At 37.3% G+C, this 27,717-nt stretch overlaps 1 protein-coding gene across 3 annotated transcripts in view; it reads right to left on the reverse strand.

The window, feature by feature from the left end:
* Ttc1 (tetratricopeptide repeat domain 1) overlaps positions 1–26,730 on the reverse strand; it is a 49,747-nt gene extending 23,017 nt beyond the window's left edge. Inside the window, exons 1-3 of one of the 3 annotated variants that reach the window (XM_046462195.1) lie at positions 26,635–26,730; positions 24,802–25,166; positions 937–997 (exon numbers count right to left, since the gene is read on the reverse strand). In XM_046462195.1, coding sequence (XP_046318151.1) covers positions 937–997; positions 24,802–25,134 — 394 coding nt within the window. In that variant the 5' untranslated portion in view covers positions 25,135–25,166; positions 26,635–26,730. Of the gene's footprint in view, positions 1–936; positions 998–24,801; positions 25,167–26,614 lie in introns of all 3 variants that reach the window. The other 2 variants (XM_046462194.2, XM_046462196.2) reach the window with 2 other exon arrangements.
* Between the last annotated feature and the right edge of the window lie 987 nt (positions 26,731–27,717).

Here is a 27,717-nt window from a genome sequence, read left to right on the forward strand (position 1 = left end):
ATTAGAACCATTACTTCTATTAGAAAAAAAAAAAAAGTCATGACTGCTAAAACCAAGATATAAGAAAATAATTAAACCTAAAAATAACTAGGGGAAAATTATGTTAACACTCCTAGACTTCTAAAGTATACATACTTTGACATGGTACAGAAAGTTATTATAAGATTGAATTCACCAAATTATCAGAATGAACCCTAACTTTATTCCTAAGCAAATGGAGAAAATGCATAAGGACATGAAGAACCTCTCTCTACTTAAGGCATCTATTAAGGTTTGAATATAGTTTGTTCCTTAACAGTTTCATGTGTTGGGAGCTCAGTTTTCAATGTGGTGAAGTTGGGGACCTTTAAGAGGCAGGGTTTACTGCAAGGTCCTCAGATCACTGGAGGCACTGCCCTGGGAGGGGAATACTGGTCATCTGGATAGTGTGCTCAAGACAGCCAGTTGTTACAACAGTCTGAGATTTTCCTCAGTCTCTCTCTGGCTTCCTTTTGAGATGTAATCCTTTCCTCTTGCATGTGTTCCTACCATTTGCAATAGGGCCTTTAACTAAGCAGGCAATACATTTGTTGGGCTTTGTAGTGAGTGAGAATTGGGGACTCTGATTTTACACAATGTATTAAGGTAGTGAGGTAGTGTTCTCTAAAGCAGTAGCTGAGCTTCACCCTTGACTTTAGAATTAATAGATTATATTAGACTACAGAAAAGAAAAACTGCTCATGCCAAAAGATACACAGTAACTGATCACTGCCAAATGAGAATGACTTGGAGCTGGTTAAAAAAAAAAAAAAAAATCTAGGTGCTGGGAAATGACACCACATCGTGAGCAACTAAGACTTGCTAGTTGTTTCCAAATGTTCTTTGGTTTATCTTCATGAACTCTGAAACAGGATGAGTCAAGATGGCCAGACATCAGTGTTAGAACAGTTATCTTACCTCCTTTCTTAAACTGCTCATTTCCCTCCTCCTTTAGTCTAGTGCTCTCCTCTCTCCTTTTCTGGAAAAGATCATAGAATTATTACACAATTTCTTAACAATATTATAATGAATAAAAAGGGTTTCTATATACACAAGTATATTTAATGGGTAGCAAGTTGACTTTTGAGAACTGGGTCAGTTTTACCCAAATCCCAAACAGTGACAAGAGAAAAACACATGACTAATCATCAACTGCATTTTCATGTGTGAAATAAAAGGTAGGTGTTGTTGGCCTGTCCTTTGCTTTCTATGCTTCTGTCTTTTGCATGGAATGGCAGTTCAAGTATCAGCTAATTTTTATTCACTCAAAAATGAAACTAAACAACCTGCACCCTGATTTGCATACTAGTATAAATTCAAATTCTGGCTCTATACTTAAATTGCACAACCAGTTTCAGAATCTTTCTGAGCTTTAGTTTCTTCATTTAAAACAATAAAACTTTAATAGTGTTGACTTAATGTTTAGTGGGTTTAAGTGATTATGTATGGAAAGCTTCCAACACAGTGGCAATAAGTATAAATTACTATTTTTCTGTAAAATAAGCAATTTATTACTCATTTAGCAAGAATTGTGGGTTATGTCATGAAGGAAACAGAGTATCCTGAAAGAGTACATTACAGAGGACAAGTCATACCCACAGGGTTGGGCATTATGCTGTTAGCAGCTGATACAGGAAAATTTAAAGAAACCTAGATAAGTAACTCTCTCTTTTCTTAGCTTGTTTTAACAACTCAGAAACTCATACAGACGGCCAACCACACATCAAACATAAAGCAGAGCCAATGTCACCCTGTGGAGCAAAGTAACACATCTGAGCTGGTATGTACTTCTTCCAGGATCACCTTAATGTGGCTGGCACAAGCCAAACTGGCAGAAGCACCTGTAGGCCTGCTGCCCACCTTGGACAATGCTTTTTCTTTTTCTATATATATATATATATATATTAGTTGTAGGTGAACACAATACCTTTATTTTATTTTTATGCAGTGCCGAGAACCAAACCTAGTAACTCATGCATGCTAGGCAAGCACTCTACCACTGAGCCACAACCCCAGCCCCTTTTCTTTCATTTTAAAGAGAAAGTCCCGTAAAATCTCTTCCTTCATTCCTAAAGCTTCTGATTAAATAAAAACTCCAAAGGGAAGAAATATAGTTAGCAGGCTACTTAACACCCAGAAGCCTAAAACCTAATAATGGTACTCAAGATTAGAAACCAAATGAAAAATATTTCTTCTCTGGAGACCTTGTTAATGCTTTTGTGTGTGTGTGTTTTGGAATTGGAGATTAAGCCCAAGGGCACATTACCACTGAGCTACATTGCTCATCCTGTTTTATGTTGAGACAGGGTATTGCTAAATTGCTGAGACTGGCCTTGACCTTGTGATTCTCCTGCCTCAGTCTCCCGAGTCACAGGAATATAGACCTGTGTCACCATGCCTGGTTTGTTAATAGATTATTGATGAGACCAGGGTGCTTCTCAAATTTCTTATTATAACCTGGGTAAAACAGAAGACTTCATGAATCTAGTAAAGAAACTAAAACGTAGGTATAACTGAATCTACTTCTTTTGGTATCTACCATATGTCTCACACAGCAAATATAATGATAATCTATTTTAAGAAATATATAAAGGGCTATTCTAAGGGAATATAGAAAAAATAAAATGGGTGGTAGTAGTGATAAAAAATACAACAGTATGGCCATATTTACCTAGTACTAACTATAAGAGAGGTACCTGGACTAAAATGTTCTCTATTGCATTGGTTAGGGGTTTTGCATGCACGTAAAAGATAATTTTAAACAAAAAAATTTAGAGGCAATTTTACTGGAAAGTTATGTGGGGCTCACAGAATCAATGGGAAGCTTAAAGAATAGGCTTAAGAAGGCAGGGAGAACTCAAGGAAGCTCTGCTCAGACAAGAAAAAGAAAGCATGTCCTTTTGTGAGTCTGGACAGGTCAGTGCTGTCATAGTAGCAAATAAATTATGACTATTCCCTTTACTTTGCCTCATTTGATCCAGATTTAAGATTTCAGTCAGAAGCATCCAATAAACCTCACTCAGGTACATGGCTTGGCTGTCAGAAGATGGAGCAACTGCCCTGGGCTACGCCACCCCACAAGATTACACAGAAGTATTCCTCCAAATTGGAAGTAGGGGGTTGAATGCTAAAGAACCAAGAAAACCCCATAAGAAATGAATTAAAAGTTATTTTAAAGCTGAAATTCTTTAGAGAAGGGCAATTCACCAAGTTACTATAGCTTAATGTACATTGTTAAAAATTTTCAATTTCCTATGCTTTAATTCTAATCTCAAACTCTTCTCTGTTCTACTATGTTCTTCAAAGCTATGTTCTTCAAAGCTCATCAAGATCCTGTCTCTCAATAAAAATGGGCTAGGGAAGTAGCTCAGTGGTAGAGTAGTTGCCTAGCATATGTGAGCCGATGGGTTTATCCCCAGCACCACACAAACACGGAGAGACAGACCGATCATTTGGTAAATTTATAACATTAGGTTTCTAATTGACAAAGATGAAATGAAGGTATACCCAGAAAGGGCCGGCCTGAGCAAAGCTCACATTTCCTTATAATTTTAGGAGAACTAAAAGTTGGAAAACCAAAGAGAAGGGTTTTAGAACATAATTTTGAGGTCAATTATTCTAAGGAAGGCATCTTATTGTTTTGGCTGATAAATCACAACCCAAAGGCCTAGTAAGCAGTACACAAAGGAAAAGAGTTTCTGCTTCCCCCTCCACAGACTGTGTAAACTGAGGATTAATGCAATTATCAATAACATGCTGAGTATCTCCTTGGAAACAGCTAAAAATAGCACTTTGGAGGAGAAGGAACTATCTCCCAGCTGTGCCAAGAGACTGACTTGATCCCAATACAAAGACGGAGGTTTACTCTGCTGCCTGAACACACATTCTCCAACGGATAGCACGTACATTGTGTAATGTTACTGAAATCCAATGACAGATTTTATAGTGTACACAGGTCTTAGCAGGCTAAGTGCCAGAATCTTCACTCACATGTTAGCTGGTAGTGCTGATATTCTGCAGCCCTAGGAGGTACAAATCTTTCTAGATTCTGTTCAATGAACAGAAGCTTCTAATGTGGTTAGGAGTCCTCTCACACGCCTCCATAATGCCTTTTAACGTGCTTCAAAGAGGCCTCATGGGAAACATCTGCTCTTGAATTATATTTCCATAGAAATGGGAACCAAAGAAAATGTACAAGGCTCTTTACTCAGTATTCCTCCCCTTCCCTGAAAACTTGGTGGGAAACAGTGACATTATTCTATATTGTAATATCATCACAAGAACTGCCAAGGAAAACCAGACACATAAAGTGTCCTCAATGAAGGAAGTTTATTTCAACAGTTCAAACTACAAACTTTCCACCTTGGTAGTAGAAATTCAGCACAATCTACACCACTAGATACTTAACCACTTATAATCTGCTGTCACATACTTTAGCTCATTTGCTTTTTCAAGACAATTCTGAGAGGTAAACACTGAGATCCTTTTATAATGAGAAAAATAAAGATTCAAAAATCTCTTGTTCTTCATACATCAAACTTCTATTTTCTCCTTCCACATCTCCAAACCAAATTTTACTAGTTTTAAAAGTCTAGCACAAATCATATCTGCTCCTCAGGGTTACTTTCCCCACATGATCTTTCTTTAAATGAAGAATGCACATATGATCTCTGAATCTGGAATTTAATTCTGCTTAATAGGTTATTTAAAATGCTTTCCCCCCAAAAAGTCTCAAATGTTAACTTGAATGCATAAATTATTTCATAAAGTATAGGATGTTGTACAGGACTTTGATGGGGGTGAAGGAGGCTTTTGTGATGGCCCTCTTTCTACCCCACCCATTTCCTATGGGCCCTTTTAGATAACACTCCAAGTACTCAATCCCCCATGGTTTCCTGTCCAAGCTTCTCCCAATCCACTTTTAGGCCCTCCATGGGCCTTTTACTTGGTCTGTCCCACTAAAAGTGAATTTTGCTGCAGGTGAATGTACTATTCCAGGTGTCATGTTCTCTTACGACACCTGCCTTAGAGAGTAGGAATTGGCCATCACTCCAAGGAATCCTGGATTCTTTTAGTGTGAAATGGTATTTAGAAACTGAGATGTGGGTACAAGGGTGCTGTTACTAGCACTTACTGTTACTACTTTTAGGCCTTAACAGTAAAGAAACCTGGCGGTGTGTGTGTGTGTGTGTGTGGGGGGGGTGTAATAGAGCCACACACACACACACACACACACACACAAATTTTACTAGTACAACATCCTATACTTTATGAAAATACACACACACACACATTTTAAATTTTTTAAGTTGTAGATGGACACAATACCTTTATTTTATTTATTTTTTTATGTGGTGCTAAGGATTAAACCCAGTGCGTCACACATGCTAGGTAAGCACTCTACCACTGAGTCACTTCCCCAGCCCCGGAAACACATCTTAAAAAAAGAAAAAGAAGAAGAAAAAAACAAAAACAAAAACCATGACTCCAAATAATATATATATATAAAAGTGAAATCCAATAATAAAGGATTTTTCTTCATCTTCCCAACAGAGAAAATTCTGTTCTCCAGACTAACAATACACATGCTCTCCAACTTATAAAGAGGTTGTGTTTGGATAAATCCATTGTAAACTGAAAATACCCTAACTGAAAATGCATTTAATACACCTAACCTACCAGATATAACAGCCTAGCAGCACAGTGTTCTGTACTGTTGGTTTACTACAGTAATGGAGGTGCTCACTGGGAGCTGCAATTGGCTGCCACTGTCCAGCATCAAACTGCATATTTCTAGCCCAAGAAAAGGTCAAAATTCAAAATCTGAACTACTATACTATATGGTTTCTACTGAATGTATATCACTTTTACATCATTGTCAACTACAAAAACAGTAGCTGGAACATAAGTTGGAGACTGTACATTTACTCATCTGCTCTGTCCTAAATTACTATACAAATACCAGTACCAACAATAAACCTACAATGAAGAGTGCAAGATTTCTCTACATTTTTCTACTACTAAGGGTGCATGGTCAAAAGGGTATACTATGTCCCCTTACTGAGTTTGTTATCGTTGTGCTAATTTGTTTTGACTGATTTTGTATGTGTGTGGGGGTACTAGGGTTTGAATCCAGGGACTTGCACATGCCAGGTAAGTGCTCTAACAGCTGAGCTACAACCTAAGCCCTGGAATTGATCTTTTTTTTTTAATATTTATTTTTTTAGTTGTAGTTGGACACAATATCTTTAATTAGTTAACTTATTTTTATGTGGTGCTAAGGATCAAACTCAGGCCCTTGCCCATGTTAGGTGAGCACTCTACTGCTAAGCCACAACCCCAGCCCCCTGGAATTGATCTTAAGCTTCATTTTTTTCTCATCCTTTCTAATTTTTTGAATATGTAAAATATTTACAAATTTCAAAATTCAATGTGAGGGGAACTTCAGATGTGGTAAACTGAGGAGTTTGCCAAATCCTCTTCCCTAAAAGTAACTAAAAAGGTGGCCAAAAAAAAAAAAAAAAAAATCAACCATTTTAGTCCCCCAGATATTGACAAAAGGCTTATAGCAAAGTTTATTCATGAAAAACTAGTAATTTCCAGGAAAGAACTGTGGAAATTTGTGGTATACTTGCCTCATCATTCAACATGGTATCTCTAACAGAGTAAGGTTGGCTATAAATAACTATCAATTTCCCTGCTGGAGGAAGATGACTTGATCCAGAGCAGGAGAAATAATCCATTTCCGATAGTGATGTCTGTCTTAAAGAGCAACCTTAGTGGCAAGCAAATGGGGAGCTTTACAACTTTGATTAGTGTGAGGTTGCAGTCCTGGCTGAAGCAAGCAATGGATCCCCAGGCCCTAGCTAGCAATTTAAGAGGGAGATACAGAAGAGATATTCAAGAGGCGCTTGACAGGTTCTCTAAATACACCTGACTGACTGGAGATGGAGTGTGTATTTGGGAAGACTAGAGAGTGTCAATGCTACTCACATATTCTTAGGAGCCTGTGTATGTACAATAAAATGACACAAGAGGGTCCAGCTAGGACAGCCAAGTAGAAGCTAGGGCACACTTGAAGACTGCCTGAACCTTGAGTGAGCTTCTGATTCCATACACAGATTTGCTAACAGTGGGTGGAAGCCTTATTGGTTTAGGGCGTTGAACATGATCTCTGGCCAGAAATTGGCTGACCACTGGAAGAACCCCAAGGAAGTCAGACGTAAAATCAAACTAACAAAAACAAAAACAAAATCCAACTGAGCAAAGTCTTCAGTGGGGCCACATAACACAGGGGAAATTATTAAACAAATAAAACAGCAATAAAAATAACTGGGGGCAAGAGAAGAAAGTCAATCCAGACTTGCTGTAATATTACCTAAAATGTTTCGTTGCAACAAAGAATTATAAAAGATGCCAAGAGACAGGAAAGCTTACACCCAAATTAGAAAAAAAAAAAAAAGTCACTAAAAACTGTCCCATTATGGGGATATAGTTCAGTGGTAGAGAGTTTAAGGTGTGTGTGTGTGTGTGTGTGTGTGACTGTGGGTTTGATTCCCACTACTGAGGGGAAGAAAAAAAGCCAAACCAACCTATTCCTCAGGGGCAGCCAGAGTAGCTCTGTCTGTGGCCAGAGTGCATGCTTATCATGCACAATGCCCCAGGTTTCACTCTCAGTATTAACCAACACAAAAAAGGACTTAGTACCCTCAGATATTAGATATAGCAAAGACTTGAAGATAGCTGTAAATGAAAATACTTAAAGGATTAAAGAAAACTGTTTAAAGACTTACAGTCCTGAAGACTTAGTTAACATAATAATGATTAATAAAGAAATAAATTATTATCTTTAATTTTTATGGTGCTGGGGATCAAACCCAAGGCCTCGCACATGCTAAGCATGCACTCTACTACTGAGCTTTGGCTCCAGGGTGGCAATTATTTAAAAAGAAAAAGAAAACAAAAAGTTAAAAAAAAATTCAATAACTGAAATGGAAAATTCACAGAGGGACTCAATAGAGATCTGGACTTGTAAATGGAAGAATAAGTAAATCTGAATTTAGATCAATAGAAATTTTATAAGCTGAAGAACAGAAAAAAAAGATCGAGGAAAAATGAACAGAGCCCTCACAATATGTGATGGAAGTCCTGAAGGACAGAAACTCTGAAATACTTAAAGAAATAAAGCCTGAAAACTTCAAAATTCTAATGAAACACTCTAAAGATCCAAGAAGCTTAGCAAACCTCAAGGAGGATAAAGAGCCAAATCTAGAAACACCAGAGCCGAACTACTGAAAGGTAAAAGAGAAAACGTGAAAGCAGCAAGAAAAAAATGGTATAAGGAAACAATGAAATTGCTAATTTCTAATTTACCATCCGAAACAACAGTGGCTAAGGCAGTGCAACAACCTATTTAAAATGGTAAAAGAAAAAACTTACCAAACCCAAATTGTATTTTAGCAAAACTATACCTCAAAATGAAGGCAAAAATAAATGTATTCACATGTAAATCAATTTTGAAACAATTACTGCTACCAAGCCTGCCTCCCAAGACATACTAAATGATGTCCTTCAGGCTGAATGGAAATGACACCACATGGTAACTCAAAAACCACAGGAAGAGTACCAGAAATAGTTAAGGTTTTTCTTTTCTCTTAATTGTTTAAAAGACAAAAGATATATGCAAATAGTAATTGGGTTCATAACATACATTACTATAATGCATATGAGAATGGTAGTGTAAGGCAGGGAGAAGGAAATAAAGCTATAATAAAGCAAAGTTTCTATATTTTACTGTAATCAGGTAGCATTAAACTAAATTACACTGTAAAAAGACACACTGGGGGGATACTAGGGATTGAAAAGAGGGTGCTATACCACTGAGTTACATCCCCAGCCCCTTTTATTTTTTGACAGAGTCTCACTAAGTTGCTGAGATTGGCCTTGAACTTGTGATCCTCCTGCTTCAGCCTCCAGAGTTGCTGGCTTTATAGGCCTGCAACACTTTGTTCTGCTGTAAGATACACATCATAATTACTACTGTAAGATACATATTATAATTTCTACCCTTGCAAAAATAGCTAAGAAGTAAACAAAGTTAGGGCTGGGGGTTGTAGCTATGTGGTGAAGCACTTGCCTCCCATGTGAAAGAACTTAGGTTCAATCCATGGCACAAAAACAAAAACAGATCAAGGCCCTAAGCCTAAGATCTGTAAATAGATCTGTAAGAAATACTTTAATATAGGCTTTTGGCACCTTTGTTAGGATTAGATGACTGTATCTGTATAGGTTTGTCTCTATCTTCTATTCCATTAGTCTTCATGTCTGCTTTTATGCCAATATCATGCATTTTTGTTACTATAGCTCTGTAGTAAAATTTGAGATTTGGTATTGAAATATCATCTCACCTAAGAGTAGCAAGTAAGAGAAATGTAAGTAACAATAAATGCCAGGAAGGTATGGGAGAAAGAAATACTTAAATGTTGTTGGTGAGACTACAATGCAAATTACTACAACCACTGTGGAAATTGGCATGGAGATTCTGTAAAAGACTAGAAATGGAACCATCCTACAATCCAACTATTTCACTTACATGTATAAATAAAGCACAGTGAATCCCACTTTTATGTATAATGTACCAATTAAAAAACAGAAAGGAGACCAGCAGAGTAAAAACAGGTGGTTTGGGGAGGGAAGGCGGAAAGAAAGGGGAAGTACTGGGGAATTAAATAGAGTTATTTATGTGCATGTGTGAATGTCACAATGAACCCCAACATTATGTACAATTTCAATATACTATTAAAAAACAAAAATAAATACACTTCAGACTCAAAAATAAATATATTGAAAGCAAAAGGATGGAAAAAAATATATTCCTTAAAAGTAGAGACAAAAAGAAAAAAAAAGACATTATATAAAGGTAAAAAGTCAATTCAGGAAAATATGAGTTAAAAATGTAAGCCAGGCATGGCAATGCATGCCTACAATCCCAGTGGCTTGTTAGGCTGAGGCAGGAGAATCACAAGTTCAAAGCTAGCCTCAGCAACTCAGCAAGGCCCTAAGCAACTTAGTGAGACACTATCTCAAAATATAAAAAAAATTAAAAAGGGCTGTGCAACTGGCTCAGTGGTCAAGCGCCCCTCGGTTCAATTTCTGATATTAAAAAAAAGTCATAAATGTATACATAGAGTCTCAAAATATATAAAGGAAAAACTAACGATTTAAAGAAGAAACAGACAATTCAACATTAATTGCTAGAGATTTCATACCCTATGCATAGCGTAACATATTGTTTGAAAACGTACAACCACATAAATAATATTCAGATTAAATGAGAAAGAGAACAGTGCCAGGATATCAGAAGCTTCCCTCATGCCCCTTTCACATCATCCTGTCCCAGCAGCCCTGCCAACCACAGAATTTTTTCTCATAAATTAACTTGAAGGATAGTGACTGAGGTTGTCATACTTCTTAAAAAACTGCAGAATTCACATACACTTGCAACCTTGAGGGAAACATGCATTTAACGATGACTTTTAAGATTTTAGAAGTCCCAAATCCTACTGTATTTTATGGCCCATGCTCACATTTAATTTTGATTTAATACCGATAGTTAACATTTTTGTGTGTAGTCACTTTATACTTATAACTTTTTAGACAGGAACTATTATCATCCTGCTTAACACCAAGTTAAATGGTGGAGCTAGGACAGACCTAACATTTTAAAGTTCATGTTCTTAAGCATAAGACCATAACTGTCTTTCACAGGTGTGGAAATATAGAATTATTTGCAGGAAGTAGAAACTGAAAAACTGCTTGCAGAAATTGACATGGAACTTACATGTTTCATGGTCCTAAAGAAAAAGTCACTTCTAATCTTTCTATGAAGAATTAAGTTACTTCTCTCTTCTATTAAATTAGTAAAATGGATTCCCTTTTTACACTTTGCAGATGGACCAATTCATTTTGAAAGTGTTTAAAATCTATTCTTTGCCTCACAAATTTAGGGATGTTCAGTATTTATTTAATGCTATATTCCAGGGAATGATTTTCTTGGGTCAGCCAAAGGGTAAGAGGATTTTATGTAATGTAGGAAGCCATACTTTCCTCCTTCCCACCCTCACTGGAGAAAGAACCAGAGTTGGGGCTGGGTTCTATCACTGAGCTACATCCTCAGTCCTTTTGATTTTGAGACAGGGTCTGGCTAAGTTGCCCAAATTGCCTCAAACTTACAACTCTCCTGCCTCAGGCCCCCAAATAGCTGGGATTACAGGTGTATAAGCCACCCAGCCTGTTGCAAATAACATTTTTTTTTTTCCTTTTGGTATTCAGGGTTAAATCCAGAGGTACATTCCTACTGAGCCACATCCCTACCCCTTTTTATTTTTTATTTCGAGACAGAATCTCACTGAGTTACTGAAGGCCTTGCTAGATTGCTGAGGCTGGCCTCGAGTCTGCGATCTTCCTGTCAGCCTCCCAAGATGTTGAGATTACAGATGTGTGCCACCACCCAACTGCAAAAAACATTTTTTAAAAAAAATTTTAAATTTTTTATTTGTTTAAAAAACATCTTAACAGTATGTTTCTACACTGTTTAAACTAAGCAAATTCTTCGGTTATTTAAAAAGTCCATCACCACTCAAATCTCTGAATGGTATCATAATCTATATGAAGTTCTTTGTTTTGATAATTGATGTCATTTTAAACTAAATTCTAAATAAAAGTCTAACAAACATTAGAAGGTAAACATTTGGAAAAGGATACAAATTTCATCTTAGCTGCTATTAAAATTTACCTACATCACTGAGGCAAAGATAGACTTTTAAAAATGGTTCTAAAACAATGGTAGCCATTTGGAAAAAGATAAAATGAGACCAACGGGCCATAGCACATATAAGAATAAACTCCAAATGGATTGGAGATATAAATGTAAAGAGTGAAACCATAAAAGAAGAAATGGATGATTCCTCTTTAACTTCAGCATGAGGATGGCTTTCTAACAAAATTCAAAGGCAACACAAGAAAAGATTAATAAATCTGACTACAGAAAAACTAAAACAATGTATTTGACTAACAAAGCAAAACGAGGCAATACATTGACTATAATTAAAGCCCAAGACAAATGACACTAAACAAGTATTTGTATATCAGTACTTATGGCAGTATTAATCACAATGGACAAAAGGCAGAAGCAACTCAGTGTCCATGGATAAACAAAATGGAATATTATTCAACCTTAAAAAGTAATGAAACTTATACTGCTATAACACAAACAAATCTTGAAAACATCACACTTAGTGCAACAGGACAGACACAAAAGGTCAGTGGATGATTCCACTTAAATGAGGGACTTAGAGCAGTCAAAGTCATAGAAATAACATAGGAAAGTGGTTACAGGAAGGGTGTACAGAAAGGGTGCAACTGGGAGTTATTGTTTAATTGACATGGGATTTTGCTTCAGAAAAATGAAACAGTTCTGGAGCTGGAGAGTGGTGATGGTTATATGATGATGAGAATGTACTTAACACCATTGAACCGTACACTTATAAAAAAATGCTTTACCTCACTATAATTAAAAAACACAAATTAATACTAATATAATTTCTTTATCAGAATGACAAAAATTAAAGGTGTGACAAGGACTGGGGCTGTAGCTCAGTGGTAGAGCAGTCGCCTAGCAAGTGTAAGGTACTGGGTTCGATCCTCAGCACCACATAAAAATAAATAAAATATACGTAATGTGTCCATCTACAACTAAAAATTAAAAAAAAAAGGTATGACTACACATACCATTGGAGAGGCTGTGAAGCTGCGGGGAAGCAGGTTGCCTCACACACTACTAGTAGGGATATAAACTGGCACAACCCTTCTGGATGGGGATGTGACACTTCCTAAAAAAAAAAAAAAAAAAAAAAAAATCACACATGCACTTATCTTTTGACCCCGCAATCTCATTTCTTTAGGAATCTGCCCTGATGATATATTGCCAACAATATGAACCTATATATGCAAGGCTATTTGCTGCAGCAATCTTTATAATTGTAAAATACTAGAAATAATCTAAATTCTCATGCACAGGAGTGGTGGAATTCCTGATGCTATGGCCATAGAATGAAATATTATTCAGCTGGAAAAAAGAATGCATATTTCTATGAACTGATATGATCATTTCTAGAATATATTCCTAAGTAAAAAAATGTGAAACACAATATCTAAAATATGCTAACCTTTAAATATGAAAGGAAATATAAGAAAATATACATGTATTTGCCCATTTTCATAGAAGAATTAAAGGAATGATAGATCAAAAATTAACAAGACTGCTACCTAAAGGAAGTGAATGAAAAAGGGTGGGGAATAGGCATAAGCCAGCAGTGATGAAGGACAGAAGCTTCTTTGAGGATATTTTTTTGTAAATTCTGATTAGAAGAATCACAGTTGTTTCATATACTCAAAAATTAATAATTAAATCAGTAAGGGTACTAAAATAGAACATAAACAGTAACAAATGAATCTAACTATATTATACTGATGTGCGTGTGGACTGCAGACGTGCACTACCCTGCCAAGCAATGTTAGATTTGCACATCATTACCTTATATAACAGCCAGCATGTACAGAGTACTTGCTATATGTCACACATTGTGTTAAAAGCTCTATATGGATTAATTCATTAAAACATTAGAAGCAACATGAAGTTTAGTTAATAGGAAATACACACACACACAGAGATAGATAGAGAGAGAGAGAGAGAGAGAGAAACTCAAGGTAGAGAACTTCAACTTCAACTGATTTTAAATCTTGGTGTAACCTGGCAAAAATCTGAGAGAGTACTTTCCTATCTGCTTCTCAAGGAACAACCACTCCCCAACAGGGACTCTCCATAATGCAGTATTGGCTCCACGCGATTTAATTTAGGTCAGCATTCACAAGATTAACTTGTATTAGGGAGACCTGGAGCTTACAAACATATAAGCCATTTATCATTATTACATAAAAAGTTGCATTAAATGCATTTAAAATAATTTCTGAATTAAGTAATCCCATAGTGAGCACATGTTTAACAGACAAATGGAGGGCCTCATATCACCATGTATGAGGTGGTAGGCCTGCCTCATACCACCAAGTTCATTTCTGTACTATACATTTATTGGTAGCTCTCTGCTTCCCCCTGCAGCTTTCTAAAGTAATTGCTACAAAATAAAACAAGCATCTACCCAGAGATCAATCACATCTGGGTAAAAGGAAGAGTAAAAAAAGTTACATACTTGCTCAAGTGCTGGAAAGTGGAAGCAAATGCAACAGAACTTTCTGCTAGGCCCATCCAGGTGAAATGACAAAGCCACCATGTGGAATGCAAGCACTGAAAGGGCTTAGGGGCACTGGTGCTACAAATTATTCTGAAGGGAATTCTTTACCATAAAAAAGCAAGAGCTACCATTTTTGTTTTCTTCGAAAGTGGACATTATGTGCTTTACAAATAGAGATCCATTTGTCTTTCCGCAAGTCAATTTTACAGGTCCTCTAGGGAGTCACAAGGAGGATCTTTGACTCTAAGCTATGGATAGAACCTTACACTTATTAAGTCTTATCCTTCTGGGAAAGCAAAACAAAACAAAAAATAAATGACTGCTCTATGAGGAATTAATCTTGGAAATATTTCTGTTTCTTCACACACAATATTGTATTTTCCAAAACTCAGTTTAATAGAAATAAATTACCTACTTCAGTACTCCTTAAATTCTGCCCAACAAATCATTTTTAGACCACGAGAGGGTAAAAGGAAAACCAATTTGGAAAGTCATTCTTCTGATGTTGAGTGCAGTCAATGTGCTGGTTAAGTAGCTCACTCATCTGGCTCTATGTGGCTCTCTGCTTTCTGAAGAACTTGGACATAGTCCTCCCAATATCAAAATTACCTGGGATACTTGCTAACAAAGCATATGTCTGGCTGCTACCTCAGAGGTCTGCAGTGTCAAATACTTCTCAGGGCTTTGCAGAGTTATAAGTTTCCTGTGATTCTTCAGCACCATAAACTTTGAGAACCACTGACCTACACAAAGTAATCTTTTTTTCTCTCCATTTTTTTTTGTTTTAATTAGTTACACATGACAGTACAATGGTTTTGACATATCATACATTTGAATCAGATGGGATATAATCTTTCTTAGTAAACAAAGCAAATACTGACTGCCACTCAACATTTATTTATTTTTGCACAGTTTAGGGATTGAACCTAGGGGTGCTCCACCATGAGCTATATCCCCAACCCTTTTTATTCTTCACTGTGGGTTAGGGTCTCACTAAGTTGCTTGCAATCCTCCTGCTCCTGAGTTGCTGACATTACAGGTAAGCTTCACTTTAACCTTTCTACCAGCAAATGATGTAAATATATCCTATTAACTTCCAAATAGTTTAGAACAAGCACCTCTTGTGTTTTAAATTCAGGTCCAAAATCTAAAGTTTCTTATAGTTCTTAAGTTCTAGATCTTTGTGGTTGATGTTGTTTGGGAGTGGTACTAGATATTGAACCCAGAGGTTTTCTACCACTGAACCACATCCCCAGCCCTTTTTAATTCTATATTTTGAGACAGGGCTTCAAACTGTTGATCCTCCTCCCTCAGTTTCCCGAGGGGCTGGGATTATAGACGTGTACTACCACACCTGGCTAAATTTTAGGATTTGATTCAATCACTTGCTGAGGGCACTTATCAAACCCAATAGTGGTTATTTTAAGAAATGGATTAAAATGAAAACTTTAGTTCAAAAGGAAGCCCATTGGAAATGAAAGAGAAGAGAAACATCAAAATCATAAAGGGCTTGCTCATGAAGTTATTACCAGGAATATGCAGGCCACTGTGGAAAAAGTTAATGGAAAATATTCTGGAAGCAAGAGTATTTAACTGAAGACATGTCCCACAGTTCCAACAATATTGGTAAGATTATGAAAATGATATAATAAGGTGATAAAAACATGGGTATCAAATGATTAAGTAAAGCTGTGCGTGCCTATAATCCCCGTTGCTTCAGAGGCTGATGTTGGGAGGATCTTCAGTTTGAAGCCCAGCCTTGCAAGACCCTGTCTTAAAAAAAAAAAAAAAAGGATTAAGTAATGTGGAATCTAAGAAAAATGAGTGGAATGGGAGAAAAGATTGAAATGTAATGGTTCTGAGTTAAAGACAAAGAATAATCCTTTACCACTGTAACCCTACAGTTACCGAAGCCAAGGAATCATCCATATTTTTCACTTCATTCAACTGAATCCCATAATACGTCAACTCTACATCCAAAATACATGCTGAAATTATTAACTTCTTTTCAGATCCACAGTTCAAGCTACTATCATCTTGGCCTGGGGTACTGCATTAGGCCTAATTGGTTCCAAATGCTCACTCATAACCTTCTTCAATCCCTCCATTCTCTGAAGCAGAACCACAATGTTCTTAAGTTGGGCACGCTGGTGGGGGCCTGTAGTCCCAGCTACTTGAGCAGCTGCCTTTTCTCTGGCTTTAAAATCACCCACGTTTCCTACTGCCCTTGAAATAAACTTCATATTTCTTACCATGACATAAGCATGAAGTGCTCCACAGTCAGACCCTTGCTCACTTCATTACCCCACTCTCTTCCTTAAATCACTATAATCTAGCCATTGGTCCTTTCTTTCCTTGAACATGCCAAGAGCATACCTAGCTGGTTGCTACTTTACAGCCTTTATACTAACTGCTACATTTGTCTAGAAGATCCCTCAGATTATCACACACTTGACTCCCTGCCACGCCCCCCCCCCAAGTCTCTGCTGAAATGCCACCTTCCCAGAGGATAACCTGACCAGCCAATGTAAAGCAGTCTTATTCCATTCAAGCTGCTACAACAAAATAACACAGACTAGGTAATTGATAAATAATAGAAGTTTATTTTTCACATTTTTAAAGGCTGTGAATTCCAAGATCCAGGCACAAGAAGATGCCTTCTTGACAAGTTCTCACATGGATAAAGGGATGAACCACAATACCCTCACATGGCAAAAGGAGACAGGAAAGGTCAAATGAGCTCCTTAAAGCCCTTCTATAAGGATACTAATCCCATTTATGTATGCAGCCCTCATGACCTAATCATGATCTAACAGGCCCATCTCTTTTTTTCTTTTCCTTTTTTGAGGTACTAGGGATTCAACCCAGGGGTGTTATACCACTGAGTTACATCTTCAGCCCTTTTTATCATTTTTATTTTGAGGCAGGGTCTTGCTAATCACTCAGGCTGGCCTAGAACTTGTGGTCCTCCTGCTTGAGTCTCCCAAGTAGCTGGGATTACAGACATGTCCACCACATCTAGCCGAGGCCGCCAAACTCAATATTAGGATCAAGGGTCAACAGAATTTTGGAAGGGCAGAAACATTCAGACCACAGTACCATCCTTTCAATTCCCACCCCTGTATCACTTCATCTTAACCTCACTCCCGGCTTTGGTAATTCCCAGCTGGAATAAACCTAAGAAAGAACTGAAACTACTGCATCCCTAGGACCTAAAACAATGCCTGGCATGTGGAAGAAATGCACGTCTTTCTTGAATAAATGAGTGAAATAAAAATCTCTACCTTATAAGGCCAATTATCAGTCCTCACAGGGAAGAAAATGATAGTATTCATTCAATAGCCATTTAATGAAGGCTCCAATGACAGTGGTCCTCAAACTTCATGTGAATTACCCAGGAAATTTATACAAGAAGCCTAAGAAACTATATTATGACAAATACCCCATAAAAGGTGATTTCTTTGATCAATACCACAACACTGTAGTATGCTACAGGCCTTTCTTAATACTGTAAGTATCTGTTATGGTCTGACTGCATCCCTCCAAAAGTCATGTTGAAACCTAATCCCCACTGCAGTGATATTCAAAGATGGGGCCATTGAGAAGTATGGATAAGTGATAGTTCTACCTTCATGAGTGGGATTGGTGCCCTTAAAAGAGCTGCCTTGTCCCTTTTGTCATGGGAAAACAAAGAAGGCACCATCTATGAGAAACAGATCTCACCAGACACAGAATCTGTGTCTTGAACTTGGACCTCCCAGCTGCCAACTGTTTGCAGTAAATTTCTATGGTTTATAAAGTAGTTGGTCTGAAGACTTTGTTATGGCAGTCCAAACAGACTAAGACAGCATCTTTATGTCATATTATAATTATTATAGCAATAGTTTTCATCTGCTGCCTAATCTGTTCTTCACCTCAGCCAATCCTTTCACTATCACTACTTTGCTTATCTAGTACATTTAAAAATGTTAGCTAAAATCCCATTTCGGTGGGCAGTCATGCCTACATTTAGGTTTTCACAAACATTTAATATTTGCTGCAGTACTGTGTGTACTGTTCTCTCTCAATAAAAAATTTTGCCTGTTTCTTTTTTTTTTTTTTTAAACCAAATCTTAACTGCCTTCCTCTTCCATTACTCTTTGATTTATAAATTCTGCTAAGAAGTCACACTCCACTGAAGCAGAAATTATCTTCTTAACCACAGGACAAGTTAGCTTGATTAACAGACCATGTTTACTGATACTTGACTATGCCCAAAGAGAAACTTTGTATGACGAGTATCACTTATCAAAAATGTTTTAATCACTTTCTCAGATTTTGGAATATTTGCATAGACTTTACTGGTTGAACATTCCTAATCTGAAAATGCAGAATTTTTTGAGCATTGACATGACACTCAGTTTCAGATTTAAGTCTGACCCTCAGGGTGTATGCCTATAATCCTATCGTTTGAGGTCTTAAGGCTGAGGCATGAGGATTGCCAAGTTTGAGGCCGGTCTCTGCCTCAAAAATAAAAAATTTAAAAAATGAGCTTAGGATATAGCTCATGGTAAAATACTCCAGGTTCAATCCTCAGTACTGCAAATAAATACCTAAATTAATTAAATAACCTAAAATAAATAAAAAGGGCTAGGGATGTAACTCAGTGGTAGAGCCTCCTTAGGTTAGCCCCCCCACCAAAAAAAAGAAAAAAAAGAAAGCTTCAGAGTGTGGATTTTCAGATCAAGGATATACAACCTGCAGAGAGAGAGAGAGAGAGAGAGAGAGAGAGTGTGTGTGTGTGTGTGTGTGTGTGTGTGTATTCCATACAGGGCAGCATTTATTTCCTAAAGGACCAAAGAGGTTATTTCACATGGTTTTGGTAGAACATACACTTTGGTTGTAAAGAATCAATTATTATTTCTTTATATTCTCAAAATAAAATAGCATTTTTGTTGTTAATGATTATATGTGTAATTTGTACTTACTGTAAAAAAGCAAATATTACAAAAATACGTTAAATACAAGTGAAAATTTGCTAATCATCAAATCTCTCAAAGCTACTTCCTCCTTATACTTTAGTGTATATCCTTTAATACTTTCATATATAAACATATTTTCATATAGGTTTTTAACTTAGGATGTATCAGCACTGTTGTATGACCTGCTCAATGCATTTAGCATTACAAGTATCCTTCCGTGTCAATACCTATTATTTAGTTTTCTCCCTCCACCACCTTTTTTTCCAGTGCAAAGATCAAACCCAGTGCCTCAGGCACAATAGGCAAATGCACTACTGTGAGCTACATCTCCTATTCCTTATCTTTTTTAACAACCGAATTCTATAAACATGAAAAAAATTTTTTAAATGATACTCTGGGAAAAACAGTTTCTCTCCTACTATATATTCTCATGATACTTCTGACGCCAAATGTGAGGATTCTTCCACACCAAGCAGTTTTCTAGCAGACCACAAGGGGGTGTCCTATAATTTCTATAATTTAATTCAGAGTCCACAGGCTAAAAACTTGGTTTACTAGACTGTCTTAGTTCAGACACCAAACAGAAGTTTTAAGTTGTATCCTGTGCTTCTAATGACCAGTTCATACTACCCACCACCTAGTGTTTGATTATTTACTAAGATGGTTCACAAAACTCAGAAACACTTTACTTCCATTTACCAGTTTTTTATAAAAAAATATTATAAAGGATACATATGAACAGTCAGGTGCACATGGTATGTCTGAAATGCATGTGGTAAAGTCTGGGAGGAGAGGGGCTCAACGTCTATGTCCTCTGTAAGCACCACCTTCGTAGTACCTATGGGGTCAGCAACCTGGACGCTTATCAAATCTCATTCAAAAATTTTTATAGAGCTTAATCTCCAGCCTCTTCTCCTTTTCTGAAGTTTGGTTGGTGGGGCTAAAAAGGTCCATTCCTCTAATCCCTCTGTCTTTTGGGTGACTAACCCCATCTTGAGCCAATCGTCTAGATATTCATCCTAAATTACCTAATTAGCATAAAATCATGTGTTATCAAAAGGCACTCATCATAAACAACCATTAGGAAATTCCAAGGGTTTTAGGGGTCAGTGATGGGAACCAGAGACAAAGACCAAATACAACTACAAATACCCTCTATTCAACATTTTCTAGCTTTCCAAGTTATATATGATGCTGCAATACATCTTTATATCTGTACATACATTTCTACACATTTCTAATGATTTCCTTAAAATAAATGTCTAGAAGAGAATCAGGGGTTTAAAGGTGTGCTGTCCAAAATGGTATATACGAGCCACATGACTATGTAAATAAATGTAAAATAAAGTTAAATTTAATGTCTCATCTGAATCAGTGACACTGTAAGTGATAAGCAGCCAGATGTAGCCAGTGGCTACCATATTGGAGAGTACAGTTATAAAACACTGCTATCATTTCATAACGTTCTATTAACAGCCCTGGTCTAAAGAAGTGTTCATATTAATAAATATATGTACTTTTTCGGTACTAGGAATTGAACTTGATTGCTTTTAACCACTGAGCTACATCCCCAGCCCTTTTTAATTTTGACAGAGGGTCTCACTAGGTTGCCTTGGCTGGCATTAAACTTATGATCCTCTTGCCTCAGAACCACTGTGCCTATGTTTATATTAAAAATTTGATATCTGTATCTCATAGAATTTATGTTGCAACTTAAATTCCCAATATTAGTACATGAATTTGTGTCATCTTCTCAACATCAGATCAATGTTTGATATGAGAGATGAGACACAGTGTTTTAATTTGCATTCTTAAATTATTAGTGAGGCTGAAAGTCCACATTTTTTTGGCCATTTGTGTTTCATTTGCTGTTGCTGTTGAACTACATGAGCTCTGTAAAATCAAGTGTAATATACTCCTATTACAATGGGAGTAAATAAATGTAAAAACCAAACCGTATATGAAATGAAGATATTTCTTCATCTGTTTTGCTGATTGATGATGACATTTCACAGAGATATTTAACAAACTAGTATAAAAATAGCACACGGAATATACCACAATTAGTTAAAGGCAGACTTCTGTCTCATAGGTTGTTTCCTTAGAGTTAATGGATTAAATTTCTAAAAATAACAGGACTCTCATTGCAGTATGTTATTGCTAAGATCTTCTTACAAATAGGTTATAAAAGCATTTAAGTTTATATAAAAAATGTAAAACACAAAATGTTCAAATTAAAAAAATGAATACATACATACATATTTCACACACCCAAATGAAAGTATAGAATAGGAAAAAAAATCACTTACGGGATAAGAATCAGAACAATGGTTCCTGAGTTGGTAGGAGAGGATTGACTAAAAAGTATACATAGGGAGCTTCAGATACGATGGAACTATTCTACATCTTGACAGAGCTATGAACTACAGAAGTGTACACATTTGTCAAAATTCATTAAATTTTACATATCAGAACTAATATACTTTCCCACTCCATTTAAATTAAATGCTAATTTTTAATGAGAAGAAAAACAGTTACAACTACTATGGAAATCAGCATGGAGGTTCTTCAAAAGCCTAGGAATGAAACCACCATATGACCCAGCTATACCACTCCTTGGTATTCATCCTAAAGAATTATTAAAGTCACAATACTATAATGATACAAACATATTCATGTTTATAGCAGCACAATAGCCAAACTATGGAACCAGCCTAGGTGTCCATCAACGGATGAATGGATAAAGAAAATGTGTTATAAATACACAATGGAGTTGTAGTCAGTCATAAAGAAAATGAAATTTTGCAGGAAAATGTCATTTGCAGAAAATGGATGGAACTTGAGAGCATTAGGTTAAGCAAAATATACAAATTTAGAAGGTCAAGGGTCACATTTTCTCGCATATGGAAGCTAGAGAGGAAAAAGGAAAAAGAGAGATGGGGAGGGGACTCATGAAAATTGAAAGGTGATCCATCAAGTAAAGGAACTGGGGGGAGGGAGGAGGGAAAGGAAAGGGAAAATACTGGAGAATGATACTGGCCAAATTATACTGCTATATATTGTGGGCATGTATGAATATGTGACAACAGATCCCATCATTATGTACAAATACAAGGTACCAATTTTAAAAAGTGGGGGGAAAAAGCAACAAAAAAGAGGAAACAAAGTGAAAAGCTGTATACTATTTAAAATATTAAGTTTATAAATAATTTATAAACAATTATCTTAAAAATATGTATAAAGCTCGGTTTGGGGGTCTGTGGCTATGGCTCAACAGTAGTGCACTTGCCTGGCAAGTGTGAGGCACTGGATTCAATTCTCAGCACCACATATACATAAATAAAATAAAGGTCTATCAACAACTTAAAAAAAAAAAAACACTACAAAACGAGTAAAACTTTCCATTTGGAAGAATTCATTAAAAAAAAAAAAAAGCTGGGTGGGGTGGCTTACACCTGCAATCCCAAATAAGAAGGCTAAGACAGGAGGATCACAAGTTAAAAGCTAGCCTCAGCAACTTAGCAAAACACTGTCTCAAAACAAAAAACAAAAAGGGCTGGAGATGGTAGTGCAGTAGTAAAGAGCCCCTGTGTTAAATCTCTAGTACCAGTAAACAAACAAACAAACAAATAAATAAAATTGTAGAACCTTAAGAGTATGAGATGATGGGAGCCAAATCACTCAACTGTCAAATCTAGATGGCACTAGAAAATTCACTATCATGCCAGGGCAACATATATTAAAGTGTCAAAATAGCATTGCTAACTTCAGAAGAAAAAAAAATTTAATCAATGCTTCTACAAAGCCTATATCAATGCTTTCTGGAAAATCTACTTTCTGGGAAAGCATTTCTCTAATGCTGGGCTTAATTTTATTTTCTGAGACATATTTGTTGAGGTAGTTGTTGAACTTGGTTCATTTTTGCCTGATAAGCCTCCTCTTTTGGTTGTACACATTTGCTCAAAAGCTAACACTTTCACGTTAAAACCAACTGATTTGATAATGGAAAGTGTCTAAGGAAAGAAACAGAGAAGAATGCTTCTCCCCATCCGGCGCTGCCTACCCACCACCTATGTTACAATGCACATTTATTATCTCTACCCATTTCCAACCTATCATTTTACTCGAACCTGTTCAGTGAGCAAGCTCTGGAGCAGCATAAACTATAATCTCATTCAAGTTCTTTGTAGACATGCTCAGATATTATGGTAACTTTTCAGACAAGTTTGCCTGTGAGATCAGAGAGGAGGATATGTGGAGGACACCAAGACTTTTGTTCCCAAAAGATCAAGTTTACTCAGTAAAGAATATGGCCCAGGGAAGGAAAGAAGCAGAACCATGTACATTTAGCTAATGTATCTACTTTAAAGGAAGATCATTATTTTTGTTATTAAATTTATAATATACTTTGGAATTTGAATCAAACAGATTTGGGTTTGAGAATCAGTTCTGCCACTTATTAAGTGTATGATCCTGGGGAAGTTATTTTACCACTGTAAATTTTGTTTCCTGTTGGGGAATAGTAATATTTCAAAGGTATGTGGTACAGATTAAATTAAAACACAAGTGGCCAGGCATGGGAATGCAAACCTGTAATCCAAGGGACTGAGAAAGCTGAGGTAGGAGGATCACAAGTTTGAGGTCAGCCTCAGGAACTTAGCGAGACACTGCCTCAAAATAAAAAAATAAAAAGGAGTAGGGATAGAGCTCAGTGGTAAAGCAGCACTGGGCTCAATCCCCAGTACCAAAAACAAACAAACAAACAAACAAAAAACCCTGAGAAACATTTTCAGTACAATGGCTGGCACACTGAAGGTGTTCAACAAATGATAGCTACTATCATAACAATGCTGTTCCCTGAGATCTAGTCACTGTCCTCTAGTATCAAAATACAACCAAGATTTTCAGGCAGTCGTATTTTCCTAGAGAGGAGGAGAATGATCAACAGAAGGATATCATAAACAAAAAATATTCACTATAGAAATGTCAGCAGCCAACCTTAGAAAAGAGCATAAAAAAGCTAAAATATGTGCATACATGGTAGAAAATAATACTAGAAAACAGAATCCTGAAGTAAGAAATAAGGAACTGCAAGTTTGCAGGGGGAAAAAAAAGGAATTTTCTTTGCTAAGTAAACACATACGATGCATCTTTACTATGCTACTGATTTATTTCATATCTATTACTACTGAAGTAATAAGGACACAAAAGGGCAAGACATCCTTTACACACATGGAGTGGTCTATTTTACAGTAACAACCTCATTTACTCTTTTTATTCTGGTACTGGGATTGAATCCAGGGATACTCTACTGCTGAGCTATATCCTCAGATCTTTAATTTATTTTGAGACAGAGTTTTGCTATGTTGCTGAGGCTGGCCTTGGACTTACTATCCTCTTGCTTCAGACTCCCAAGTTGCTAGGATGAAAGGTTGTTACTATCATGCCCGGCTACATTTACTCATTTTTAAAAAGCAGTTTGAGCCAAGTATGTAAAGTCAACAGATATTTACCTGTTTCTCTTCATCTGGCATGTTTTTTTCCAGTTCTATTAGGTATTCTTCATCTAGTTCAGAGGAATTCACACCATCATCAGCTTTGCTCTCAGCCTTATCCATTCCTGGTTCCTCCTCCTCGAATGAGGCACTGCAGTCATGAAAATACTCCTCTTCTCCCTGGTCATCCTGGGGATGGGCCTTGTCATCCTTCGGCAGCTTGCTCTGGGAATGCTCATCTTTGGGATCAGGAACTGCAGGGCTTGCACTCTCTGCTTCTTGGGGATCTGTAACCTTCAAACCATTGAACAGATCCTCTGGAACCTTACAGTTCTCTGACTTCTCCTCCATGCTGAATTCAGAGAGGGAGGGAGGCTGAAACTCTGGGAAAGAAAATGCTTCTGTTATGTAATGATGTTTATATTCTAAAATATAATAATTCTGCCTTTCACACTTAAACAAACCTTTGCAACAAACCCCAAAACACATCCAAACTTCCTTTCATTGTTCCTTTCACATTATTCAAAAGTAGATTATGGTGGCCTATCTGTAATCCCACCAATTTGGGAGGCTGAGGCAGGTGGATGGAAAGTTCAAGACCAGCCTCAGCAATTTAGTGAGACCCTCTGCAACTTAGCAAGACCTTATCTCAAAATAAAAAAAAAAAAAAAAAATAGAAAGAACTGGGGCTAGAGCTCAGTGGTAACTCTCCCCCCTACAAAAAAGTCAACATGAACTTAAATAATGCCAAATATTATTTTAACTGAATTACTTTTCCTTGTCAAATTTGGTATCAGAACTACTTATAAGCACCAAGAGACCAAACTCCCCACTCCCACCCTGGCAACACCCCTGCAAGTTGGGGATCCAACCCTAAGGCCTCACTGCTAATGAGGACATGCTCAGCTCCTAACAAGAGATGGATATTAAGGTGACTCTCCCACGTTCCCCGCTGGCATTTTGCAGGCATAGTTTAAAAAAAAAAAAAGAAGTAGCTATAACATTGGCAAGAAAAACGAAGGCCCAGGACCTGGCTTGCTACCAGTGAACTACATTCCCATCCCTTTTTATTGAGACAGGGTTTCATTAAGTTGCTGAGGCTAGCCTAGAACTTAACGATCTTCTGCCTCAGCATCCCAAGTGTAAGGCCTTCATTTTTATTCAGCGAATGAGAAAGACACGAATAAGAAACCACGGTCTGTCTTTGCCAGCAACACTACCAGAATCCCAAGAATAAGCGTCTGGTGGAGCTAAAATGGAATCCGTGCCCAAACCACTATCAGTAACCAAAATGCACGTGATAAGCACACCTAGCTAATACTAGGAAGCGAGACTAGGAGCAGCGGGTCCTTAAGAGGATCCTCGTAGGCATCAAAATCAGGCTCTTAGAGGGGTAGTTCTCAACCCTCACTGCGTAATGACACTCGGAATGATTTAGAAGTCTTTTCTCCAGACCCTGCTTAGATTCTGATTTCTTGGTATGGAGTCGCGCCGGGGTGTCTGAGTTTAAAAAATGTTAAAAGTATACTAGGTGCAGCCACTGAAGAACCACTGCTCTAGAAGCTGAGTCAGACCGTCAGGAGTCCCGCCCTCTGGTCGCAGCAAAATCACGCCAATGACCCTTGTGTCACGACAAAGAGTCCGAATCCACCCCAGCTCGTTCCACGAAAACTTAATTAAAACACCAAGATAAGTAATAGGCAGATTTCGCCTCCAGAGCCAAGTCCTGTTTCTCCCCGCTCCCAGGTCAAGCAGAAGAACGCAGATTTCAGGGTTATGAAAGTGCCACCCTGCCCTGCCCACCAGATTATCCCCTAGCCCCGTTTCTCACCGTCACGCCGCCAGACCCACCGGCTACTCACAGCCTCACAGATCCTCCGCACTCTACCTAGCCAGTCTCCGAGACCTTCTACTTCCGCTCAGTCAGGTGCACTTCCGTTGGCGCCGACCAATGGCGTCGCCGTTAGCAAAGTATTCTGGGAAATGTAGTGGCAGCTTCTTGGGGGAAAGGTGTTAAGTCACTGCGTGACTTCATTTTACGGACCAAAAGTATGAAAGGCGGCTGCCATCTTGGGTTACGGAAAAACTCCAAGTTATTCTTAGCAGGAAAGAGGAAAAAATTTTAAAAAGAAAAAATCTGACCAGGCGTGGTGGCTAACGCTTGTACTTATAGCTGCTTGGGAGGCTGAAGCAGTTCAAAGCCAGCCTCAGCAAAAAGCCAGGCGCTAAGCAACTCAGTGAGACCCTGTCTCTAAATAAAATACAAAATAAGGCTGGGGGTGTGGCTCAGTGGTACAGTGCTCCTGAGTTCAATCCCCGGTACTTGCCTCCACCCAAGAAAAAAATCTGTCCCCCATTCAAACCAGCCTCAGCAATTTAGAAAGGCCCTATGCAATGTGGGAGACCTTGTCTCAAAACAGATCTTAAAAAAGGGCTGGGGATTCTATCCCTAGTACCAAAAAAAAAAAAAAAAGTCCTTTGTTTATTTTACTCTTTCAATGTATAGAAGAATCTGGAAACAAACCTTATAGGAAGTTTTCTCCCCAATGCCTTTCAAAGGGTCCATTGCGAGGTAACAGTTTTCATGATGATGCTAGGTTGTAATTTTCGTTTTTCACATTAATTTTCTTTTGAATGTACAGTGTAGCTTTCCAGAGGCTGTGTGTCATGTGATAGTACAACAGATCAAATGCAAAGGAGACATGAGATTCTAGTTGTCCTCTATTAGCCAAAGATTTCTCAGAATTTAAAACAATGCCACTCTTCTCACTGGATTTTTTTTTTAAGTCATTATTTAAAAATATAAACATTACCTATAAAATATTATTTATGTTAGCATATAATGGGTGTATTCTTACCATAAATGACTAAATAAATAAATATTTAAATTTTTCAAATATAATTTTAATATGGTAAATATTAATAGGTATAACC

The sequence above is a fragment of the Marmota monax genome, unplaced genomic scaffold (assembly GCF_021218885.2).
Source record: "Marmota monax isolate L192 unplaced genomic scaffold, Marmota_monax_Labrador192_F-V1.1 WCK01_AAM20220418_F8-fsc00236, whole genome shotgun sequence".
Classification (NCBI taxonomy): domain Eukaryota; kingdom Metazoa; phylum Chordata; class Mammalia; order Rodentia; family Sciuridae; genus Marmota; species Marmota monax.